This window comes from Vipera ursinii (genome assembly GCF_947247035.1).
Source record: "Vipera ursinii genome assembly, chromosome: 11".
NCBI lineage: Eukaryota > Metazoa > Chordata > Lepidosauria > Squamata > Viperidae > Vipera > Vipera ursinii.
Genome location: NC_139524.1, coordinates 17,833,273 through 17,855,944, shown reverse-complemented (window position 1 = coordinate 17,855,944; position 22,672 = coordinate 17,833,273). Strand labels below are relative to the sequence as shown.

Below are 22,672 nucleotides of genomic sequence, written 5' to 3'. Positions count from 1 at the left end.
AGTATCTAATCACCAGCAGGACCAGACCTGTCACTCAACCTTGACAACTTTAAGATGGGTGGACTTCAGCTCCCACTCATCTTGAAAGTTGCCAAGGTTGAGAAATGCTGCAGAGAACATGGGACCCGGTTCTGGATAAATTTCTCCCTCCTGAAATAAAAAAACATGTTGCGCTTTGCCGGAAGATCGGTATAGATTTGGCCCCAAAGAATAAATAAACCAAAGCAATTCATTTTGATATGAGGCAAACAGTCAGCCGTGGTCACTTTTTGAGTCCATTCTCTGGGGCAGATTCGCACAGAGCATTTTTCTCCTTTCCCCCCACCTTTTTTTCCTGTTAGAGAAAGGCTCAAGCTTGGCCTTATTTATCCAAGGGCACGCACAACACCTTGTGTCAAGTTGCCATGGCTTCGTGCAAACAAATGGAAGGAGCACAGCTTTTGTTCCTTCTCTGCACCTTGTCACTTTCTTCCTTCCTTGTAGAGAGAGTTTTTCTCACTGGACCCTGACTCAATTCTCCAAAGTTTGCTCCCACTCAAGAAGGGGTTTCATCCCTTGGTCTTCAGTCTGAGCACGTTCCTCGGAAGCAGTGAGTGATGAGTAGCATCACACCCATGGAGAAGTGAGTAGAAGATCTGCTCTTTGGAAGACTGTTATGGGCTGCTTCGGACAGGGCCAAGGTCTGTATGGAAACAACTCCTTTTCCACGTAGGGTCCATCTCTGTGGCTGAGAGGTCAAGGCTGTATTAGACAGCTGCAACTCTTCAGGGATGGCACCATCTCCATTGACTCAACACCCTCTCCTGTTTGGAATGTAGACACCATGCTACTAATCTGGTGGGTGAAATCATTGACTATTAGTTCGGACTATCCATACTTCTTTGGAGTTCTTCCTTCATCTTTGGGGTTCTCCTGGCTATGGCTGGAAAAGCAGGGGAGCCCCGTGTCCCAGCCACCTTGCAGAAGTCCCGCCTGAAAGCCGAGGAGAAGATTCTGGATTTTGACTTTCAGCTGGAGAGCGTGCAATTTAATGAGATAGGGAGGTACGCCCTGCGGTTGACTGCAGAAAATCCTCTGGTGGAGGGGTCTGAATCTGGGGTGCAGCTGCGAGTCAATGAAGGAGAAGTGCTTCGCACAAACACGGCCACCACTGACGTGGTGGAGCAGACTAACCTCAGCGAAGTCTACACGTTTGAGAAGCGGAGGTTTCTCTTCATCCTGCCCAAAGGTAAGAGGAGGGGGAAGATGGAAAGGCAGCAGAATTCACTTTCAGGGGACGAAGAGGGGAATGGGGGACTTGAAGAAGGGAGCAATCTGAAGTGTGGTACCACAGGATTTTGATGCTCTGTGAAGTCTAGGATTAAAGAGCGTGAAGACTGGAAGATTGCATTACAGACCTAGGGTCTCCTCCTCCTCTCTTCCACCTCCTCCTCCTCTTCCTCCTCTTCCTCCTCTTCCTCCTCTTCCTCCTCCTCCTCTCCCTGCCCTTCTTGATTGATTATAAAGGTAAAGGTCAAGGTTCCCCCGCACACGCGTGCTAGTCGTTTCCGACTCTAGGGGCTGGTGCTCATCTCCGTTTCAAAGCCGAAGAGCCAGCGCTTGTCCGAGGACGTCTCCGTGGTCATGTGGCCGGCATGACTAGACGCCAAAGGCGCACAGAACGCTGTTACCTTCCCACCATAGTGGTCCCTATTTTTCTACTTGCATTTTTACGTGCTTTCGAACTGCTAGGTTGGCAGAAGCTGGGACGAGTAACAGGCGCTCACTCTGTTACGCAGCACTCGGGATTCGACCCGCCAAACTGCCAACCTTCTGATCGACAAGCTCAGCGTCCTAACCCAGTGAGCCACCGCGTCCCTTGATTGATTATACATTAAAGCAAAAAAAAAAAAGATGCAGGGTGTTGGACTACTAGAAGACCTCCAAGGTCCCTTCCAATCTTATTATTCTATATTCTATGATAAAAAAAACATAATCTGGATTAAGTAAACACTAAAAGGGCATCACACTATCATAAAGATAGACAGTTTTATGTAGTGGTTAAAGGCGCTGCAACTCGAAACCAGGATATGTGCATTCTAGTCCTGCCTCGGTTGACTTACCCAATTTCCCATAGAGGCTACTAGATGCCTCCAAAAAATGTTCCATAAATCAGGGCAGAAAAGAAATGGAGCCCCAAGGAGCTGCCATTCAAAAGAAGATGGTATATTCTGGGCACACAAAGCCCATTTGGTATAACGGTTAGAGGCACTAGGGTAGAAACCAGGAGCTGTGAGTTCTAGTCCTGCCAAATTCATCCCTAGAAAGAGGACAAGTCCAAACCACTTCTTAAAAATCCTGCCAAGAAAACTGCAGGGGCTTGTCAAGCAATAGCCAAGATCGACTTGAAGACAAACACACACACACACACACACACACACATTCTCCCACATGAAAAAAGCTCAAAAAACACAGTAAGATTTTATCTTGGCATTCACCTTTATTTTTTCTCTCGACTAAGTAGCAATAGCTTCATAGAGCTTTCCAGCCCTCTTTAAGCAGTTTGCAGAATCAACATATTTGCCCCCAAACAATCTGGGTCCTCAATTTACCGACCTTGGAAGGATGGAAAGCCGAGTCGACCTTGAGCCTCGCCAGGATCGAACTCCAGACTGTGGGCAGAGTTAGCCTGCAATGCTGCACTTTAACCGCTGCGCCATCCTTGCAGAAGCTTTGGGCAAACGAAGGCAAATGCAGGTGTCCCAGGACAATGTTGCAGGATCTGATCTGAGTTGGTCACCAGGACCAAACATTTAGTCTTCTTTTTCCTCCCCCCCCCTTTTTTTTAAAAAAATGTTAGGTTTCTGCAAAAATGATAAAAACCACGATGCTCGGCTGCATATTGAAGCTTTACGCCAGCGTGGGTCCTTCCTGAAGACCAACGTGAAGACGGGAGAAGCTTTCTTTGCCATTTACCCCCGCACTAACCAGCCTAGAATGAACCTCTTTGCCAGTAAGGATGAAGATTTATACCGTTATAGTGATATTATGGTGCTGCTCCGGGCTGGAAGCGATGACTTGACCATGCATTGTGGAAGGTTGGCTTACACAGTATCTTTCCATGAACATCGACCTGGAGCCAAGAGGGAGATACCCATTACGCCACGCCATCTTTCTCCTTTGGTCCCCCGCAAGGAAGATAAGATGCAGGCGGAGGTGGGAAGCTCTTATCTGGCACCTTTACAGTTGTTGGGGGTCCAGCCAGAGAGGACCCCAGGCAGTGCATCTGAACGACCATCTCAGCTGTCACCGACTGCAGAATCCCATGTTCGTGGGGTAAGGCTTGTTCGAGTATCAGGGTTATTCTGAATTTCGTGGGGTTTTTTTAATTTACCTTGGGGGTGGGGGAAAAGTGAATGCAAGTGGATCAGAGAGGAAGGGGTGGTTTTCTTCTCCTTTGGGAGAGAAAGCTCGGCTGTCCAATGGAATGAATGAACGCATGGTTGCTGGTCTCGGAGAAGCAAATAGAATGAATTGGGTGTAGGCCAGTTAAGAACGTCTAAGGGATGTGGGAATGGCCTTGGGAAGTAGAAGGGAGGACTGCCAAGGGACCACCGGTGGGTAAAAGGTGGCTCAGCCCACAGAAAAGGGGGAGGGCATAGAGAATGTTTCAGAAAGGACCTGTCAAGCACCAAGGAAGTCAGGAGATCCAGGCAGTTCAAATGTGTATAAAGATTTATTGTGTGCGTAAGCTCTCTACAAGAATCTGAACTACTAACGGTTAAGGGAAATTAGCGGGAAGTAAGAATAGAAGGAATTCAAGGTGGGCTGGACTTAGATCTCTTATGGGCACGAAGGAACTCAGGAGTGATGACGCATTTGACCTCTCCCTCGGGCTCAGCCTGGTCATCTCCTACAGGATCCTCTCCAGTTTTCTGGAGAGTCAAAGGAGAGGAGGAAAGAAATACTTTTGGTTTTCAAAGATTCTGTTCGTGCAGCCTTAGAATAAAAATAGAAGTGTCTTTGGTACCCCCTGTGCTTGGGTGTTCTCTTGCAGACATTTCATTACCAAACTAGGTAACATCATCAGCGCTAGTAGGGAGTGAGGTTTCATATTGGCCCGATTCCCTGATTCATATGGCTTGGGGAATTCTAGGAGTTCTAGAAGTCCACCAATCTTCAAGTTCCCAAGACTGAGAAACACGGCCCCAAGGGATTCAGTGGTGGGACTGTGGCCGCCATTTTATCTTTACGGACTTCCTCTGCTAGGCACCCGTTCTCTCTTCTCAGCGCTCACCATACAGCCCGCTGGAGTCCCAGAAAAAAGTCCCCGATGAAGACATTCAAGACTTTTCAGAAGAAGAACAATCCATCTTAGCAGCTTCTTCTTCCTCCTCCTCCTCCTCCTCCTCTTCACTTGCACCAGCTTTGCCAAGGCGGTTGCCAAGCGATGCTAGTCTCCACCTGCCTTCTCCAGGAGACAGCCCAAAGGTAGCATCTTTCTTAGGACTGCTGGTAAGTCAAATATCTACACAATCAACTATGAAAATGCAACTTTTGCCTGCTTCTCTTTGTTATCTGGGTCCAAACAACGTTAAGTTAGCAAGGTCGAGAAGCTGCTCCTTCTTGGTTAAAGTGCCATGAATTTGTTAGTTTGATTTTTGTGTGTATTCAAGGGCAGGTTTAATTCCAGCTTTGTAAGTCCTCCATAGTGTATTCTAGTCATTGCTAAAGTCAGCGGTGGCTCTTTCAGAAATCTTTTTGTTACCTGGGCCTGGGTTTAGCCCAAAAGGTGCCAAGGACGGCTTCCAGAAGACTTGCAGAAGTGTTTTCAAAATGGAAATGTTTTCCGTGGCTGGAAAGCAAATGGAGTCAGCGCCTGATTAGAAAGTCATTGTGTGGTTTATTATTATTTTTTTCTTAGGTGGAACAAAAGCTGAGAAACAGACTGGTGCTTTAATGAGTAGTAGACAAATTCTCTGCTTAAGGGTAGGCTGGAGAAGTTGTGAAGGATGCACAGTCTTTATATTTTTTATATATATTATTTTATTTTATTATTTCTTTTATTATTTTATTCCCTTGAATTTTAAGTTCACTTGATGGTTTTCATTCTGAGCGTGATCTGCATCCGAAACAGAATGTTGCTTGAACTGACTTCATGGTTAATAACATCAAATTGGAGCCAAGAAATGAATAATGTCAGGCTTTAACGTAGTCTAATAAATACAGTTCTACCAAAATCTTCTTTGCTTTGACATCTTCTAGATGAGATGGCTACAAAACATTCCACTGGGTCTAAATGTGTTAAAATTTACAGACATCCATATTTAAATATTTGCCATTATTTTAATGGTAATTGTAATGTTTATGACTGCTCAAAGTCCTAAACAGCAAGTACGGATATAATCAAGAGGTTTAGCATCATCATCACCACCACCACCACCACCATCAGAGTTTTGCAGATAAAACAAGCCGATACACCTTGCAGAAAACAATTAAAAACTCAAAATGTATTCATTTATTAGTGAAGGCCTTGTTTTTATAGCCATAGTTTAAAACTGCATGTTACTGCTATTTTATATTGATGTGATTTTAAAATGCCCTGTAAACCGCCCTGAGTCCTTCAGGAAAGGGCAGTATATAAATCAAATAAAATCTAAATCTAAATAATTTGGGGATTTGGGTGACGAGAGTCTCGCCTGATGGTGAATGAAAATATGTTCTTGTTCTGCTTTTGTAAGAGTGACACCAACTGTGAGCTCATTGCTGGGTGGCTGAGCATGGACAAAATCATACACGTTTCTTAAAGTCTGTGGATTAGCCTCTGATGGGGCAGTCCCCGTATTGGGGCAATGATCTACATGGCTTCTTTAAAAAAAACAAAAAACTTTTAATAAGTCCACTTACTTCCACTATTGTAAATAATTCTTATTCTATCTTTGCCTTCAGCTTCTTCGCTCTTTTTCCCCCCAAGCTGCAGAAAGAGTAATTTCTTTTTCTTAAATTAGCACCCACTTCCTATGTTTAGAGCACTGTTTTCAGGAGGTGTGAAGATGAAGTTAGCAGTGATGTTTTAAATTTCTCCTCCTCCTCCTCCTCCTCCTCTTCCTCCTCCATTGTATTTTATATTTTATATTTCATATTTTGTATTTTTGCCTCTTGTATTTTTATCATGGTGTGATGTGAATGTGCCACACGATAAATAATAATTCTTCGCCTCTGCTTCCGTCTCGGCCTTTGGCTAATACGAATTATTACTTCATATTATTACTAATATGGAGAAATATTTGGGAATGCATAAACTGTGTGGCTGGTGAATTCTGGGAGTTGAAGTCCACACATCTTTTAAGTTGCTAAGATCAAAAATGACCAAATAGGAGCCCTAAATTTACAAGGGAAGACATTTTGATCAATGGCAGCACCAACAATTGTCTCACTCCAAGTCTCATTCAAATTGCCAATTTTCAGAGTACATCAGCTTCAATATCCATCTTCAATTTGAAACCTATAAGATACGATTGAATTGTCAGATAAATTAATTTAAAAGGTCTAAATTACAATAAAATGATCATGGTTTGAAAAAAAGATCTACCTTTGGGGAACAATGAAACCAGTAGTGTGATTGTCAAGACAAGACATTTTAAGTCAGTTCTTATGAAGGCATCCATGTGCAATAAAACTCCAAAGTTGATAATTTGTGATATCACACACCAGTCATAAAAAGCAAACATAGATTCTTCTTTAATCTATTTGGGGGTTTTCAGCTGAAGAACAACAAGTAAAAACACTTCAATCATTGAACCCTGGGCTTTGCAATTATTGCATGAGAAAGATCTTTTTATTTTTTGTAAAAGTCTGTAAAGTATTAATTTTTTTCCATACATACAGTAATGCTTTTTCAACCAACGTGCTGTCTGAGTTTACATTCACTAGTACATATTTAATTCCTAATCCTTTATTCTTTCCTCTACCCATCGATAAAATAAGTCCCAAGTTTGATAATATTCCGTTTCTCCTTTTCCTTTCAATCTCATAGTCAGTCTGTCCATCTCGGTGCATTCTAGTATTTGTTTTTATTATTTCTTCATCTGATGGTATTCCTTCATTTTCCCAGTGTTGCACAAATATAATTCTTGCCGCTGTTGTGACGTGCAAAATCAAATATAGGCTTTGTTTGTTAAGTCTCTTCTGGCATTATACCTAATAAAAAAAGTTCAGGTTTAAAATCTATGTGTTCCCCCAACATCTTTTCTAGCCAGGCATGTATCTTTTCCCAATAATTCTTTACTTTGTCACATGTCCACCAAACATGATAATACGTGCCTGACTTATATTTACATTTCCAACATCTATCTGACATGTTTTTAAACATTTTTGCTAATCTTGCTGATGGAGGTACCATCTGTAGAACAATTTATTTAAATTTTCTTTGTAGGAAGTTGACATTGTCAGTTTGTAATTTCTTTCCGATAAATTTTGCCATTTTTCTGATTCAATATTATATCCAAAAAAATTTGCCCATCTTATTGTTTCTTTAATTTGTTCACTTTTCGTGTCCAAGGTTATTAGAAAGTTATACATTTTCTTAATTAGTTTCTCATACAAAGTTAACAATGTCTTATCAAACAGTTTGTTCCTTGTAAAATCCATACAGTTTAACACCTTTATCATATCTAGCTTGCATTTGTAAATGTGCCCACCATGATAGATTAATACCCTGATTTTCCATTTCTTGTTTAGATTTTAAATTCCCTTCAGAGTTTAGAATATCTCTATATGTCCAGATTTTTTTCAAACTTCACTAAATTTGGCTGTACAAATGTTTCCATTGTTGACAACCACCCTGGAATTTTCAAATTTATTTTACATTTTACCCATGCTGTTAATAATGCATTTCTTATATAATGATTTTGGAAATATTTATGAACTTTATTTTTCCCATACCATAAAAAACGTGCCATCCCTATTGTAAATTATGATTTTCGCTAGTATGTTCATTTTCACTGTAGCAATTCTTCCTAATATTGACAATTGCAAGTTTTTCCATTTTTCCAGATCCGGTTTTATTTGAAATCTTTTTGACCAAAGATGATAAGCAAAAATGCTGATGTGAAGCAGGGAATGTCTCTTTCTTTCTTTCTTTCTTTCTTTCTTTCTTTCTTTCTTTCTTTCTTTCTTTCTTTCTTTCTTTCTTTCTCTCTTTCTTTCTTCCTTCCTTCCTTCCTTCCTTCCTTCCTTCCTTCCTTCCTTCCTTCCTTCCTCTTTCTTTCTTTCTTTCTTTCTTTCTTTCTTTCTTTCTTTCTTTCTTTCTTTCTTTCTTTCTCTTTTTCTGGAGATTGGAGGGTTTGGGATAATGTTTTTGAAGTGTAAAAGATAACACATTTGCAAACATGTTGAAACTGGGGCAAAAAAATCTGAGCAAAAGATCCTGGATCATGGTGGAGACTTCTAATGAGTTTCGGTGAAAAGTACTGTGTTAGAACAGGTATTTCTCCAGACATATCTTTTCTCATCTTGTCTTTCATTTTAAAAAAACCTTCCCTTCCCTCTAGATGAGTATCAGTTTCAAATATTAGGAGTATTTCATGAGAACATGATCTAAATTAAGTGACAAGATGACTCTGTCACAAATAAGTGGGAAAATAAAAAGGAAAGAGGAGAAAATAGGTGTGATAACGAGAAAGAAGAAAAGCAAAATGCTTTCCAGGAAAGAGAGAATTGCAAAACCAGCTCAACAAACAGATTATATTCTGAAGGGCTGAAAGTCTTTGTTCTTGCCTCTTTGTTCAAAGAAAACTCAATCAAACTCAATCTCCAGAAAAGCAGGGCAGGAATTTACCAGCAAACCCTTTTTACGTTCATGGTAAACAGCCTGTACAATGCTTTGGCTTGACCTAGAGAATTAACTTCACGTTGTCTTCAGATCTCCTTGTTGATCCTTCTTTTACGCAGGAGGAGGCAAAAGTACATGGACCAGCTTGGAAAAGCAGCCTGTGGCTCCAGAGGGGTTAAACCCCACAGGAGTGGAAAGAGGTCAGCTTTGAAAACTCCATAAGATACCGGTGGGGCAGAGTTGGAGATAGAAAAGACAGAATGATGGATGAGGAATTTCTGGGTAATGATGTGCAGTCATTGACAACTTCTAAACAAATGTGGAAGTAAGAAGGTTGATGTCCCGGTAGGATGCTTTTTTCAAAAGGCAATTGGAGTTTCTTGGGTTTTTTTCACCCCCTTGAAAAAGTTTTGCTTCTCATCTAAGAAGCTTCTTGAGTTCTTCAGATCAGAAATGAAGAAGCTTCTTGGATGAGAAACGAAACCAAGAAAGACCAGTTGCCTTTTGAAAAGCACCTTTGGGACAAACATGACCTGGATGACTGAGAATCTCCATGGTTGATGGTTCAAGGTAGAAGATATCCAGTGTGGCAGAAAAGCAGAACTACACACAACTGGATCCATCACCACCTCTTTATCCTGGGTAAATGCAGGGCCCCGATCCTTCGCCCGTGTCTGCAATGCAGCTCTTTGTGCTGTTTCTTGGTTTGGCTGGTCACGGGGATCCGACGGTCTCCAGCTTTTCACGGGGAACTCATAGTACGTGCTAGGAATCTGAGGCCCTGGGCCAAAATGTGCTACAGTGGGGAATTAGAAAGGGATTAGTCAAAGCTGCAGCCGAGTCGGGGAGAGCAAGGGCTAACATTTTTTTTTTAACTTCTTCATCAAATCTGTCCAGATAATGTATTTGCAGGCACGAGCAGGGAGGCTGAGCTGGTTGCAAAGGTGCCACTTGCGGAAAAGACATTTGAAATGAGTCAGTTATTACGATGCACAAAAGAACTTGAACATGAAGCAAAGACATCTTATCCCAACCCTTCTGCACACTGGAATAGATTAAATTGTGCCACGAGAGTTTTGTGCCGAGAGGACTAAAAAAAAATCTTGGTTCTTTCTGATGGGTGGGTTTGCCCTAATACAGGTAGTCCTCGACTTACGTTCATTCAGTGACTGTTCGAAGTTACAATGGCCCTGAAAAAAAGTGACATATGGCTATTTTTCACACTTAGAACCGTTGCAGTATTCCCGTGGTCACATGATCAAAATTTGGACGCTTGGCAACTAGCATGCGCTTATGATGGTTGCAGAGTCCTGGAGTCATGTGATCCCCTTTTGCGGCCTTTGGACAAGCAAAATCAATGGGGGAAGCCTGATTCACTGAATGACCGTGTTACTGACATAACAACTGCAGTGATTCACTTAACAACTGTGGCAAAAAAGGGTTGCATAATAGGGCAAAACTCACATAACAGCTGTCTTGCTTAGCCATGGAAAAGACTTCCAAGGTCCCTTTCAACAACAACAACAACAACAACAACAACAACAACAACAATAATAATAATAATAATAATAATAATAATAATAATAATAATAATAATAATAATCCATCTTCCAATGCAAGGCTTGGTCCTCTCCTTCACGTTTTTGGGAAATCTTGAGAAATTCCACATGCATTTTTTTTCTGGGTCCACTCCCAAGAAACCCCGGCTGGGTACCCACAGGAATGAATTAAGTGACTTAGAATTTAAGTGGATCATAAAAGGAATCTTTACTTAAGCAGAGGAAGGAAGCCAAGCTGATCTATGAAGGCAGAATGTATGGGCAACTTTCAGCCACTAAATCCAAGCGTCTTGGTCTTTCCTTCTGGGCAGATATTTGAGGGAACCATATTGACCTTCCTGATGGTGGGAGAGAATTCTCTATTAGGCCTGTGATGGATGACCCTGAAGCCTGCCTCTCGTTCCCCAACTGGGTTGTCTTCTTGATGGATTTCTCTAACTGGTGGCTGTCATTCATCATGTCTGTATTGATCCCTGGGCCTTGGTGGGTTTACAAGAAATCCTTAGCTGTTCAGGGATTTGTCATGCAGAGGTTGGCAAGAAGCTTGGCGGGGTGTTCACCAATTCAAGGGAAACCCAGCAGAGCTTAAAAAAAAAGGCATATGCCTTAGCCAGACATATGGGCCTTGCTCTCTGTGGGCTGCTTAAGTGTATAAATGCCTCTGATCGGCACAATTTGCAAGCTTTAGAGGGGCTGTCAAGCCAGGGAGATGGATTCATCAGCAGTCCTGTGTTGAGCCAGGATGGAGACGATGAAAAGGCACCACCACAGCCTCTTTTGCCAAGCGACACCTCCTACTCCCCAAGGCCAGCTTGAACAAATGATTACTTAGGCTCAGTCTGTGCTGTGTGCACTTTTCCATATTCCAATTTCGAGGTACAAAAGCAGGCTGGGAAGGATAAAAGGAAGGGAGAAGGACAAACCACAGGTGAGGAATCAGAGGTCAGCCACAAGAAGATGCAAGGGGGGGGGGTTAACCTGAACGGGCTGCCTGTGGAAAGTCCCCCCTCCCCCCTTTGATACCCTGAGCCACAATCAGTTGCAAAAACTGTAATGCATTAAAGAAAGGTAATTATGAGCTATTCACGAGGAGCTCCTTTTCAGGATAATAATTGCTCAGCTAGTGACAAATGTTTGCCCGTGCAAGACACTTAAGTGGGCTTAAAAGGGGGAAATTGCTTTCGTTTTTAAAATACATTGGAAGGGGGGATGCTTTCTATTATATGGAGAAAGGGAGGGGGGACGAGGGGTTTTTGTTGGAGCAGGGCTGACAAATAGTAGAAACTCACAGAGAGAGAGAGAGAGAGAGGGAGGGAGGGAGGGAGGGAGGGAGACAATGGGCAAGGCATGGAGCCAACCCTGTTTAATTATTTGCCAGAGAAATTGAGGCAATTTTGCTCAAATGGGGTGGGATAAATGCCAAGAGAAAGGATTCCCTCCATGGGAGGTATCCAAGAATCAAAGTTGCTCCTCTCCCTTGGATAAATGGCTACGGTAAGTTCATTTTTCTTTTCCCCTTGAGAATTTACAGAGTAAGTCAGGATAGAACCAACTCATTTGCCAGGAAGGACCAGAGAGCTCCTGAGACAGCCGAGAGCAGTAATGGCAAACCTTTTAGAGTGCCCAAACCGCAAACCAAAACCCACTTATGTATCATCGGGTGACGGGTGGGCGTGGCCCTTTGGGTGGGCGTGGCCCTTTGGGTGGGCGTGGCCCTTTGGGTGGGTGTGGCCAATTGGATGGGCGTGGCTGCAGTGGTAACGGCAGACTGGCTGGGACTAAAAAGTTCAATCAATCAATTCCAACTTTGCGAGAAGTTTTTTTTCCCCTGAGAAGTTGAAATTGATTGATTGAACCTTTTTTTTGTACATGGCAACGGAGGCCTAAAGCGAAAAGGTTTTATAAAACCCAGCTGAAGGCCTAGGACTGGGGCGACACTGCACGTGCCCACAGAGAGGGCTCTGTGTGCCACCTGTAGGTTTGCCACCACAGGCCTAGAGGGCAACATTTGATGGCACTCACACCCTCCCAACCACATTGTGCAATTGCTCCCAAGTGATTAATATGAAAAGGGGGGGGATGAAAGAAGGATGAGCTCTGTGGCAGGAACCATAAACCCATAAAGATACCATGGTAGTTTGACTGGCAACCTTTCCAGCTGGCTTCTACCAAGCACAGTTAATGGGGAAAAACTGGATTCATTTAATTTGCTTAAGGACCATGGCAAAAATAAAAAACAAAAAGTTGTTAAAATTGGGCGTGATTCTCCCCGTGACTGCCTCTCTTAGCGATAGACTTTCTGGCTTCCATTGTGATCGTCAAGTCAAGAACTATTTGAATAAAGGAAAGATGGGAAGCCTTTTGCAGAATACAAGTGGCTGAATTTAGCCTAAAGAGAGTTTACTGAAGTTGGGGCAGTTTCTCCCTTCTGTGGCCTGGTTCAGCAGGGTGGGCTTGTCAGCTGAAACTACACAGTGGAATAAAATAAATATGCACTTAGCTCTTTTTTTTTTTTTTTTACAAAAAAGCGTTCAGACTACCTGAAATATAAACATGGGATCTTGGTGTCTGCTGAGTTTAGTCTTCTTCTCACAAACAGTTCAGCAGTGAAGTAACCGACATCATCAAAAAAGCCATGATGGGGGGTCACCTCATTGGATAACGAAACATTTATTTTCAGCACAAGTCCTGCAGTCTCAGCTCTGACCTAGAGCCAGTCCTTGACTTACAAAACATTCATTTAGTGACTGTTCAAAGTTATAGGGAGTCATCATCTCTTCTTTCTATTTTTGCAGCCTTCTTCTGCTTCGATTGCTCGTCAGAAAGCATCAGGAGTAACTTGTTGTTGTTGTTGTTGTTAGCTGCAAAGTCATGTCCAACCCATCGCGACCCCATGGACAACGTTCCTCCAGGCCTTCCTGTCCTCTACCATCTTCTGGAGTCCATTTAAGCTCACGCCTGCTGCTTCAGGGACTCCATCCAGCCACCTCATTCTCTGTCGTCCCCTTCTTCTCTTGCCCTCAATCTTTCCTAGCATTAGGCTCTTCTCCAGTGAGTCCTTCCTTCTCATTAGGTGGCCAAAGTATTTGAGTTTTAGCTTCAGGATCTGGCCTTCTAAAGAGCAGTCAGGGTTGATCTCCTCTAGGACTGACCGGTTTGATCGCCTTGCAGTCCAAGGGACCCGCAGGAGTCTTCTCCAGCACCATAGTTCAAAGGCTTCAATTCTTTGGCGCTCAGCCTTTCTTACGGTCCAGCTTTCACTGCCATACATTGCAACTGGGAAGACCATGGCCTTGACTATACGCACTTTTGTTGACAAGGTGATGTCTCTGCTTTTTAGTGTGCGGTCTAGATTTGCCATGGCTTTCCTCCCAAGAAGCAAGCGTCTTTTAATTTCTTCAGGAGTAACTAATTTGTGTTAAATTATCTCTCCTCGGTCCCCTCAGCTATTCATCGATGCTGCGTCCAATTATGCAGCCTTGATAATTACCGTATCATCTGTTTTGTTTCCGGAGCCGACATCCAGGGAAGTCCCAGGGTTTTTCTGAGGCTCCTTGATTAAAATTTTCTTTTCCTTAGGTCAGATGTTGGCAAAGGAACAAACAAATCAGCCCGCTAATTGCTTTCTGCAAGAAAGCTGTCCAGAAGTCATATGTTAAGGACCTGATCCTTGGCAAGCTCCTTTGAGTAATTCAAGGATTGATCCCACCTCTCTGGGGAAAAGAGAGAGGAATCGATAGGAGAGGGGGGAAAATGACTCCCTTTTAAAAAAATTCCTTCTTAAAGTTAATTGCTTTCCGATTGCTCCACACCCTTTCTTTCCCAGTTCCAACAGGTGAATTCCTCCATAAAATTGCTTCCTAAGTTTCAAGTAAGTGGAGCCAGGATGGAGCCTGCACCATTCCAGCTAGGCATTAATACACCTTCAAATGAGATTTCACAGCCTTAAATCTGATTATTTGGAGCACTAGAAACACATCTATGTGTTTTCTGTAAGGATTTTTAGCACTGGTGGTTGGAAAAGCTGGGAAGAACGAAGAAAATCAAGAGGTGTCTGTTGATTTCCTATAACTGGTCTAGCCTAACTTTGCCCTCTTTGTCAGAAACTGGACTTGTTTTTCTTCTTCATGGTCACTTCTTGTCTCTCTGTTTTGTTTATGTTTGTTTCGGCTGTATTTAGTTCACACAAGGACTTTTCATCTGGTTTTACTAGCGTCCAGGGAACTGTTGAGTTAAGGAAGCTTACGCTGCAGTCACTTCATCTTCATATTATTTTATGAGGTCTCCAGAGAAGGATAAAGCTGGTGTGTTGCGATGACTGATCATAAATCACACACAGGGGAAGGTCTAGGCCTCGTTGAAGGAGATCTAACAAGAAGAGGGACTCTTTGCTCTGTGAAACACACTCTTGATTGCTATGTGATCAGGTTGGAGAAACAGATCACCAAAAGTCCTGGAATGAATGGAGCCAACTGATAGAGTGTGAAATCAGAAGACTCACAACCGATGCGATAGTACAAGTATTTTGCCAGGGCTTCCTGAGCAATTTTGTAATTCTGAAGTGTGACAGAAGACAGAAACATGCATGCAATTGGCATGGTGATTGTCGTGACTCTGATGTCTTCTTGATTATAGCAGAATTCCAGAGTTGGAAGGGACCTTGGAGGTCTTCTAATCCAACCGCCTGCTCAAGCAGGGGATCCTAATACCATTCTAGACAAGTGGATGTCCAGTCTCTTCTTAAAAGCCTCCAATGATGGAGCACACACAACTTCTGAAGGCAAGCCTTTCCACTGGTTAATTATTCTCACTGTTAGGAAATGTCTTCTTAATTCCAGGTTGCTTCTCTCCTTGATCAGTTTCCATCCAGTTGCTCCTTAGTTTGCCTTCTGTTGCTTTGGAAGATAGGTTGAGCCCCCGCTCCTCTTTGTGCCAGCCCCTCCAATACTGGAACACCGCTATCATGTCCTTCTTTTAATTAAAAAGGAAATTGTAATAAACTCCCTACTGTTTGGAATATGGCTCTGACTTATCTCTCTATTTGGCCAGATGTAGAATAGGTAAGAACAAAAATTCACACCTGCAACCTTCCAGGACCTGTGGACTCATAATTCCCATACAGACCTAGCTAACCCTCCCTCAATCCATTCCCTACACTTCAAACACAAAAGGGCTGTAAGCCTCGGAAATTGGGTAGCATCCTCCATCGTGTCAAACAGGAAGTTCGTGAGAAGCTGCACAGAACACCCACGTCTGTTCTTTATTGCCCGTTTTGCTATTAAAAAAAACTTTTTAAATATACTCAAAAGGCCTTGGTGGTTGTTGAGGTGAGGTCATGTTGGCCTCGGAAGAATGAAGCTTGATGACATCACAATCCGTCAGTTGTGATGGAACCGACAAGCTTCCGTTCTACTCCACCGTTCAGGAGGCACTTTCATTCCTTTGCCAAACCTCCAGTGATGATGGAGAAGCTGCCTGGAAGCTAGAATGGAGCACGTCCTCTTCTCTTTCAAAGGGCTGGAAGCAATCGTGGTGATAAAAACTGCAGCTGGGCTACCCTTTCATGCACAAAAAGTAGTACTGTAAGAAATTATTCTGAAATAACAGACAATCATCCGGAATTGCCCGTAGAAATGGCTGAAGAAACGGACGAAGAGATATATAACTGGGAGGTGAGTTCACCTGATTCTCCAGATGCAGATGAATGTCACAGGAATGGGAAATGTAGAATTGCGCCTTGTGTCATATTTGTCCAAGGAGGGGAAGAAAAATTGTGTTAGAACTGATGGCAGTGGAAAAATAACAGAATAACAGAGTTGGGAGGGACCTCGGAGGTCATCTAGTCCAACCCCCTGCTCAAGCAGGAGACCCTATATTATTTCAGACAAATGGCTGTCCAATCTCTTCTTAAAAACCTCCAGTGATGGAGCGCCCACAAATTCTGGAGACAAGCTGTTCCACTGGTTGATTGTTCTCACTATCAGGAAGTTTCTCCTTAGTTCCAGGTTGCTTCTCTCCTTGATGAGTTTCCATGCGTTGCTTCTTGTGCTGCCTTCAGGCGCTTTGGAGAATAGCTTGACTCCCTCTTCTTTGGGGCAGCCCCTCAGAGACTGGAAGACTGCTATCATGTCATTCCAAGTCCTTCTCTCCATTAGACAAAATGTACCCTATTAACATGGTTGATTTTTGCTGGGAGGAGCCCAAAAACAGGAGGAGAGAAGAAGACATGATTAAATTCTCCTGTACAACGTCTTCTCCTTATTCGCCTTTCTAAAACAGCCTCTTGAACGCACACAAGCCCGACATTTTCAAGGAAGATGTTACACTTGGTTAGAGTGAACCCCAAGGGAGGAGAAGAAATACGGAGACTATTAAATCTGGTCACCCTTAAGGAGAACCAAAAAAAGATGGTAGCTGTGGATTATAAGGCTACGGCTGCTTTGTATACACAAATACACACAAACATAGAGAGACCTCACAGATACTTCTGTTTGGGCCCAAGAAAATTATCTATCTATCTATCTATCTATCTATCTATCTATCTATCTATCTATCTATCTATCTATCTATCTATCTAGATATCTATCTAGATATCTATCTAGATATCTAGATATAGATATATGGATATAGATATATAGATATATATTTCCGAGACAGCATAGGGCTGGCTAGAAATATTGGAAGCCACCTTCAAATAAACGGTGGCTGGTTCCATTAATTCGGTTTCTGTGTCTTTTATCATCTCAAACTTTTTTGTACCATCTTATTGGATGAAGAATCCTAACACCCTCGAAGGCACGCAAACGCCTTTGGTGTCAACGGGTTTGCAAAATCTTGCAATGTGTGCATCTCTCCAAGTCTCCTATGTAATTTGCAGATACGAACCAACTTTCTCCTATGTTCCCTCCCTTAAGGAATTCCCGTTCATGTAGCATGCGATCTCTCCCTTTTACCAATGCATCTCACTGAGAAAGCTCTCCTATTTTGCTTCTTTCTTTCTTTCTTTTTTTGGGAACCCGGGGATTTCAGAAAAAATCGGACCACAGAAAACCCAACATACGAAGTCGGTTCAGTTTCTTTTCTTGGGGAACCAAAAAGGTAGGTTAGCAATATTATGTAATTATAGATTAGAAATATAAGGTAAACTGGGGGTGCCTGGTATGTGTTTTAGGACCAAAATGACCCAACGTTTTTTTTCCCCTCTTATGACTGTTTCATTCCTTTCAAATTCTCTTATTGTTTTTTTGCAGGGTAAGGTAAGGAAGTGATACTCAATATACACTTACTTGGTTTAAAAAAAAGCCAGGAAATTAAAATCTCCTTTAATCTCCTTTAATACTCAGGGATGTTTATCTGCCATTTTATTGGAGAGCCACTAAAGATTTGTGTCATAACATATTATTTGCGCTATATGACAATGCCGTGTTAAATGCACTGGCCTAACTAGGTAACGATCAAAGATGATGCATTACCGTAAGCCATTTTATGTCACCCAATAGATCAAGAGTTTGTCTGATATTAGGTTTATTTTTTTTAAATGAGGCTTATTTTGCAAGAAAAAAAAATATATCCAAGCAATAGGTTTACACAAGTGCAGATTAAGCATTTAAAGGTATCCAGTTCTTGATCTGATGGCTGAAATAAAAATGTGGTGCATTTCTAATAGACTCTGTGGGAATAACGTATTAAATAATGAGGCACGGCAGTGTGTTTAGTGGTATATCAACAAAAGGATCTGAAGGAACTAGGTTTGATCTAGCTCATAAAGGCGCTGATCTCCTGTCTCCATTTCCCAAATGTCTGAAGTTGCTTGATCAGCTTCTCAAACGCCTCCAGTGCTATGTCAATTTTGCAAAAGGCTGTTATTATTATTTTTTTCCCCCTCTGCACTTTCAAACATTCCTTCCCTCCATCGTTTTTTGCTCAGGCTTCGGAGAGGAGCGCTAAGAAAACTCACGGATGCTTCCAATTTAAAACCTGACCCAGGGAAGGAGAAAGAGAGAGGGGGAGGGGGGAAAAAACCACGCCAGAGGCAAGAGTAAATAGAGAATACGCATTCAGCTGTTATATGGGTTTATGCTTGGCTTCTTAGGAGAAGGAGTACAAATTGGTTGTGCCAAAAGGAATGATATTATAAAGGCACATCTTTCGAGCAGGGTAGAATTGCACAACTGTTCTCAGGAGCAATTCTGGGCCTAAAGAGAATATTTTAAGGGAACCAACGAGGACTTTGGTAGGGGTGAGGACAGAGAAGACAGAAGAAAGTCCAAAGCAGAGTTGTCTCATGAAGTTTTCAGGCACGGATATCGAACGGCTCTAGCCAAGAAGATTTTGGGAATGAACAAGGTTGAACCCTGGAATGGACAAGAGGTAGTAGCTTTGCATGGCTGGTTTGGATCTTAGGATTTCCTTCGCTGCTAGCAGAATATTTTCCATAATTTTTTAGTAAGGGTGTCCTAAAAAGGTAAAGGTTCCCCCGCACATGCATGCTAGTCGTTTCCGACTCTAGGGGCCGGTGCTCATCTCCATTTCAAAGCCGAAGAGCCAGCGCTTGTCCGAGGATGTCTCCGTGGTCATGTGGCTGACTAGGTCATGACTAGATGCCAAAGGCGTACGGAATGCTGTTACCTTCCCACCGTAGTGGTCCCTATTTTTCTACTTGCATTTTTACGTGCTTTCGAACTGCTAGATTGGCAGAAGCTGGAACGAGTAACAGGCGCTCACTCCACTACGCGGCACTCGGGAGTTGACCCGCCAAACTGCCAACCTTCTGATCAACAAGCTCAGCGTCCTAACCCAATGAGCCACTGTGTCCCTAAGGGTGTCCTAGAAGAGGTTAAAAAAAACATTAAACTATGCTGCAGATCTGATCTGCAGTGGAAGTACTTTTAACTCCCAAGAATTCTGGGGGGTCAACAAGATTGCTACCTACAATACTGTGGAACATGACGTGGACCAAGAGGAGACTTTATGAGAAGATTACTCCGTATCTAGAGCATCATCAGTGAGAAGTTTCTTTCTCCTGTGGTCACTAGTCCTTCCTCCACACTCTGAAAAGGACCTCCATAAAAACAGTATTTCTCCATGGATGTCTACAAGAAGGTCCTCCTTTTGGCAATGTGTGTCCCCCTCAACTCTCCTGGAAAAGGAAGTGTAGGGAGAAGATGGAGACCTGTTTTCCATCTCCATTCCTTCCACACTGTCCTCCTCGACTTGATGGGAAGATCTGTGGAGACATTCTTGCTATTACAGCCAAAGGATCTCTGAGCTTGGTTGGTTTCTTGCAGACGTTTCATTACCTAACTAGGGAACATCATCAGCGCTAGAAGGGAGTGGGGTTGGTTCTCCGTTTATTAACAAGTGCCTTCCTTGTCAGTATTGGTGGGAGAGTATTCTATGTATTTCCTACTCAGGAGCCCCTCTTTCACTTTCAAACTAGAGAGAGCTGGTTTCCATACGTGTATGAAGTCTTCTAATCACACTGCCTTGTTTTCTCTTCATGTGCTGGACCAACCTTCCCTTAGGCCAGGGGTCGGCAACCTCGGCTCTTTTATGACTCGTGGACTTCAACTCCCAGAATTCCTGAGCCAGCATAGCTGGCTCAGGAATTCTGGGAGTTGAAGTCCACGAGTCATAAAAGAGCCGAGGTTGCCGACCCCTGCCTTAGGCAGAGTAGATAGAAGGAGAGAGAAATAGCGTAAAAAGGTCCCTTGGCTGTTTGCTACAGTTCCCCTCTGTAGGAGACCAAACTCTAAGCAGGTCACACCTGATCTCCTGAATTTGATCCCTCTAAACTGCTTCACATGCAGTCACATGCGTAGACTTCTTTGTCACGTCCAAATGCCCTCTTAACGGATTTTGCAGTTTTCTCCTTTTAAATTGCAGAGCAGAGAGGATTGGTAGTTTGGAAGTTGTGATGGGATAGGAGAAGGACCTGGGGCATCAGGAGGAAGGGCTACAGAGTAGACACAGATTGGGATATAAAAGGTATCTCGGCCTGCAGGAAAAAAAGAGGCGTGGGAAGCATCTGAGAATGGACTCTCCCTAGTCTTCTGGAAAGTAAAGATAAAGGAAGGGAGAAGGTCTATGGAGATTCTCAATCATCCAGGTCATGCTTGTCCCAAAGGTGCTTTTTTTCTCCCCCCCCCAAAGGGAATGGCACTTCCTTGGTTTTTCCAAAAAGCAACTGGATTTTCTTGTTTATTTCCAAAAGGCAGCTGGACTTCCCTTGCAAATGTTTTGCTTCTCATCCAAGAAGCTTCGGTGAAGAACTGAAGAACTCAAGAAGCTTCTTGGATGAAGAATGAAACATTTTCAAGCAAACCCCCCCCCCCAAGAATGTCTAGTTGTCTTTTGGAAAAAAAGCACCTTTGGATAAAGGAAGGGAGGAACAGTTGCAGACTTGCAAGATTTTACTACCGTAGTCTTAAAAGTCGTGTTAGTACACCCGGTTTGTGCTAATGGTTTGGACTACCTCAAAGGGCTGACCGATGCTGGACAAAAACCAGGAAATCTTACTTCAAATCCTCCCCTAGCAGCTAAAAGACCTTTGGAGACTCGGGACCAATTGTTAGCTCTCACTTCCATCCACCTCACACATATTGGAAATTACACATTGGATCAGGAAGGTCCTTATAGATGATCCTTTGGAAGAAAGGCAGCACAGAGAGCAAAGGCATCAATAAATAAACACCCATTTCTCTCTGTTTCTTTTAAGGTTTCATCTTTTATTCATTTCTCTCCCCCCGACCACCGCCCTTTCAGTGCCCAGAGGATGTCAGACTTTCCTTTGACCACATCTCCATTATTTGCAGAGCATGGACCAACCAGGGCTACAGGGCTCCCTCGGTGGCTTCTTGGTTAGTTGTCTACTCAGCTTTGGCAAGAGCAGGCTGTAAGATGGGAGCTTACAAAAGAACTGGCCAGTGTCTAAGAAAATAGGAGCCTCGGTGTTGAATCGACCGACCGCTGTTGTATAATGCAGAACTTCCTGGAAAGGGCACCAAAGAGATAAAAGCTCTCTGGGTCTCCCAGTGTGTGTGTGTGTGTTTGTCTCTGTGTGTGTATGCATGCTTGTGCATGTGCTATGAAGAATGTAGCCACCAACTCCTTTAATACATCTTGAACTGGAGAGAAGACCAGTTTTTGTTCTTAGAATCTTTTTCTTTTTATCTTTCTTTTCTTTCTTTCTTTCTTTCTTTCTTTCTTTCTTTCTTTCTTTCTTTCTTTCTTTCTTTCTTTCTTTCTTTCTTCCTTCCTTCCTTCCTTCCTTCCTTCCTTCCTTCCTTCCTTCCTTCCTTCCTTCCTTCCTTCCTTCCCTGTTTTATCTCCTCAGGAGCTGGGCATTATCTCTTCACCTTGTCTCCTATAACCTTTGGATGCAACTGAGCTGTAATTGCTTAATGCAGCCTGGAAGCTTTTAGTCTCAGCCTTTGGGTTGGATGGATTAGAAGCGACATGTCAGGTGAACATAAAATGCGGTGGAGATATTTCTCGGAAAAGCTAGCAGTGGCCCCGGTTTCCTATAACCACCATCCAGAGAGGCGTATCTTCCAGTCATCGCTGCCGCTTTCCACCATAGCTCTTTGTGGAATAAAAGGAGGGCTTGAAAGGAACTGTTGGCCTGTAGAATGATTTGGGTTAGCCAAACATCTTCCTTTAGATCAGGGTTTTTCAAGCGGTGTCCAAGCTCTTGGGAATGGCGGTCGATGAGGCGCTAATGAAAAGGTGATGGATGAAAAGGTGATCTTTCCCCCATCTTTCATTTGCAAGTCAAGAAAGCTGAAACATTCAACTCTTGCCTCCCTTTTCAGTGTGTATGTCTGTGGATTTATAGCACTGTAGTTGTTAGGACTAATAGTCACATGAAATAAAGTATGAAGCTTCCTTCCTTCCTTCCCCTTCCCTTCCCCTCCTCCTTTTTCCTTCCTTCCTTCCTTCCTTCCTTCCTTCCTTCCTTCCTTCCTTCCTTCCTTCCTTCCATCCATCCATCCATCCATCCATCCATCCATCCATCCATTCCCAGCTGGCTTCCGACATTTAACAACTGCAGCGCTTCTCTTAACACAAGTCCCTCTTTCAGGGAAATGGGTGGTTCAGAACTGTGAAAAACAGTCTTGTTAAGCAGTGGAAATTCTAGTTCTGTGGTCATAAGTGGAGGACAACCTGTAACTCAACTCAGCTAGATGCTTCCAACTCCTGTAGTCCTCCTTCTGCTGAGCTCCTGACAGTGTCCCTGCCCTCTCCTGCTTCCAGAACTGGAGCTACGGATGTGATGGAGCCCCGGGGGGGGGACCGATGG

At 43.1% G+C, this 22,672-nt stretch overlaps 1 protein-coding gene across 1 annotated transcript in view; it reads left to right on the top strand.

The window, feature by feature from the left end:
• Positions 1 to 918: 918 nt before the first annotated feature.
• Positions 919 to 22,672, top strand: part of CCDC33 (coiled-coil domain containing 33) — a gene marked incomplete at its 5' end in the record, with an annotated part of 84,016 nt that continues 62,262 nt past the window's right edge. The window contains 3 exons of the mRNA XM_083371477.1: positions 919 to 1,228; positions 2,840 to 3,315; positions 4,270 to 4,494. Coding sequence (XP_083227603.1) covers positions 919 to 1,228; positions 2,840 to 3,315; positions 4,270 to 4,494 — 1,011 coding nt within the window. The remainder of the gene's footprint in view (positions 1,229 to 2,839; positions 3,316 to 4,269; positions 4,495 to 22,672) is intronic.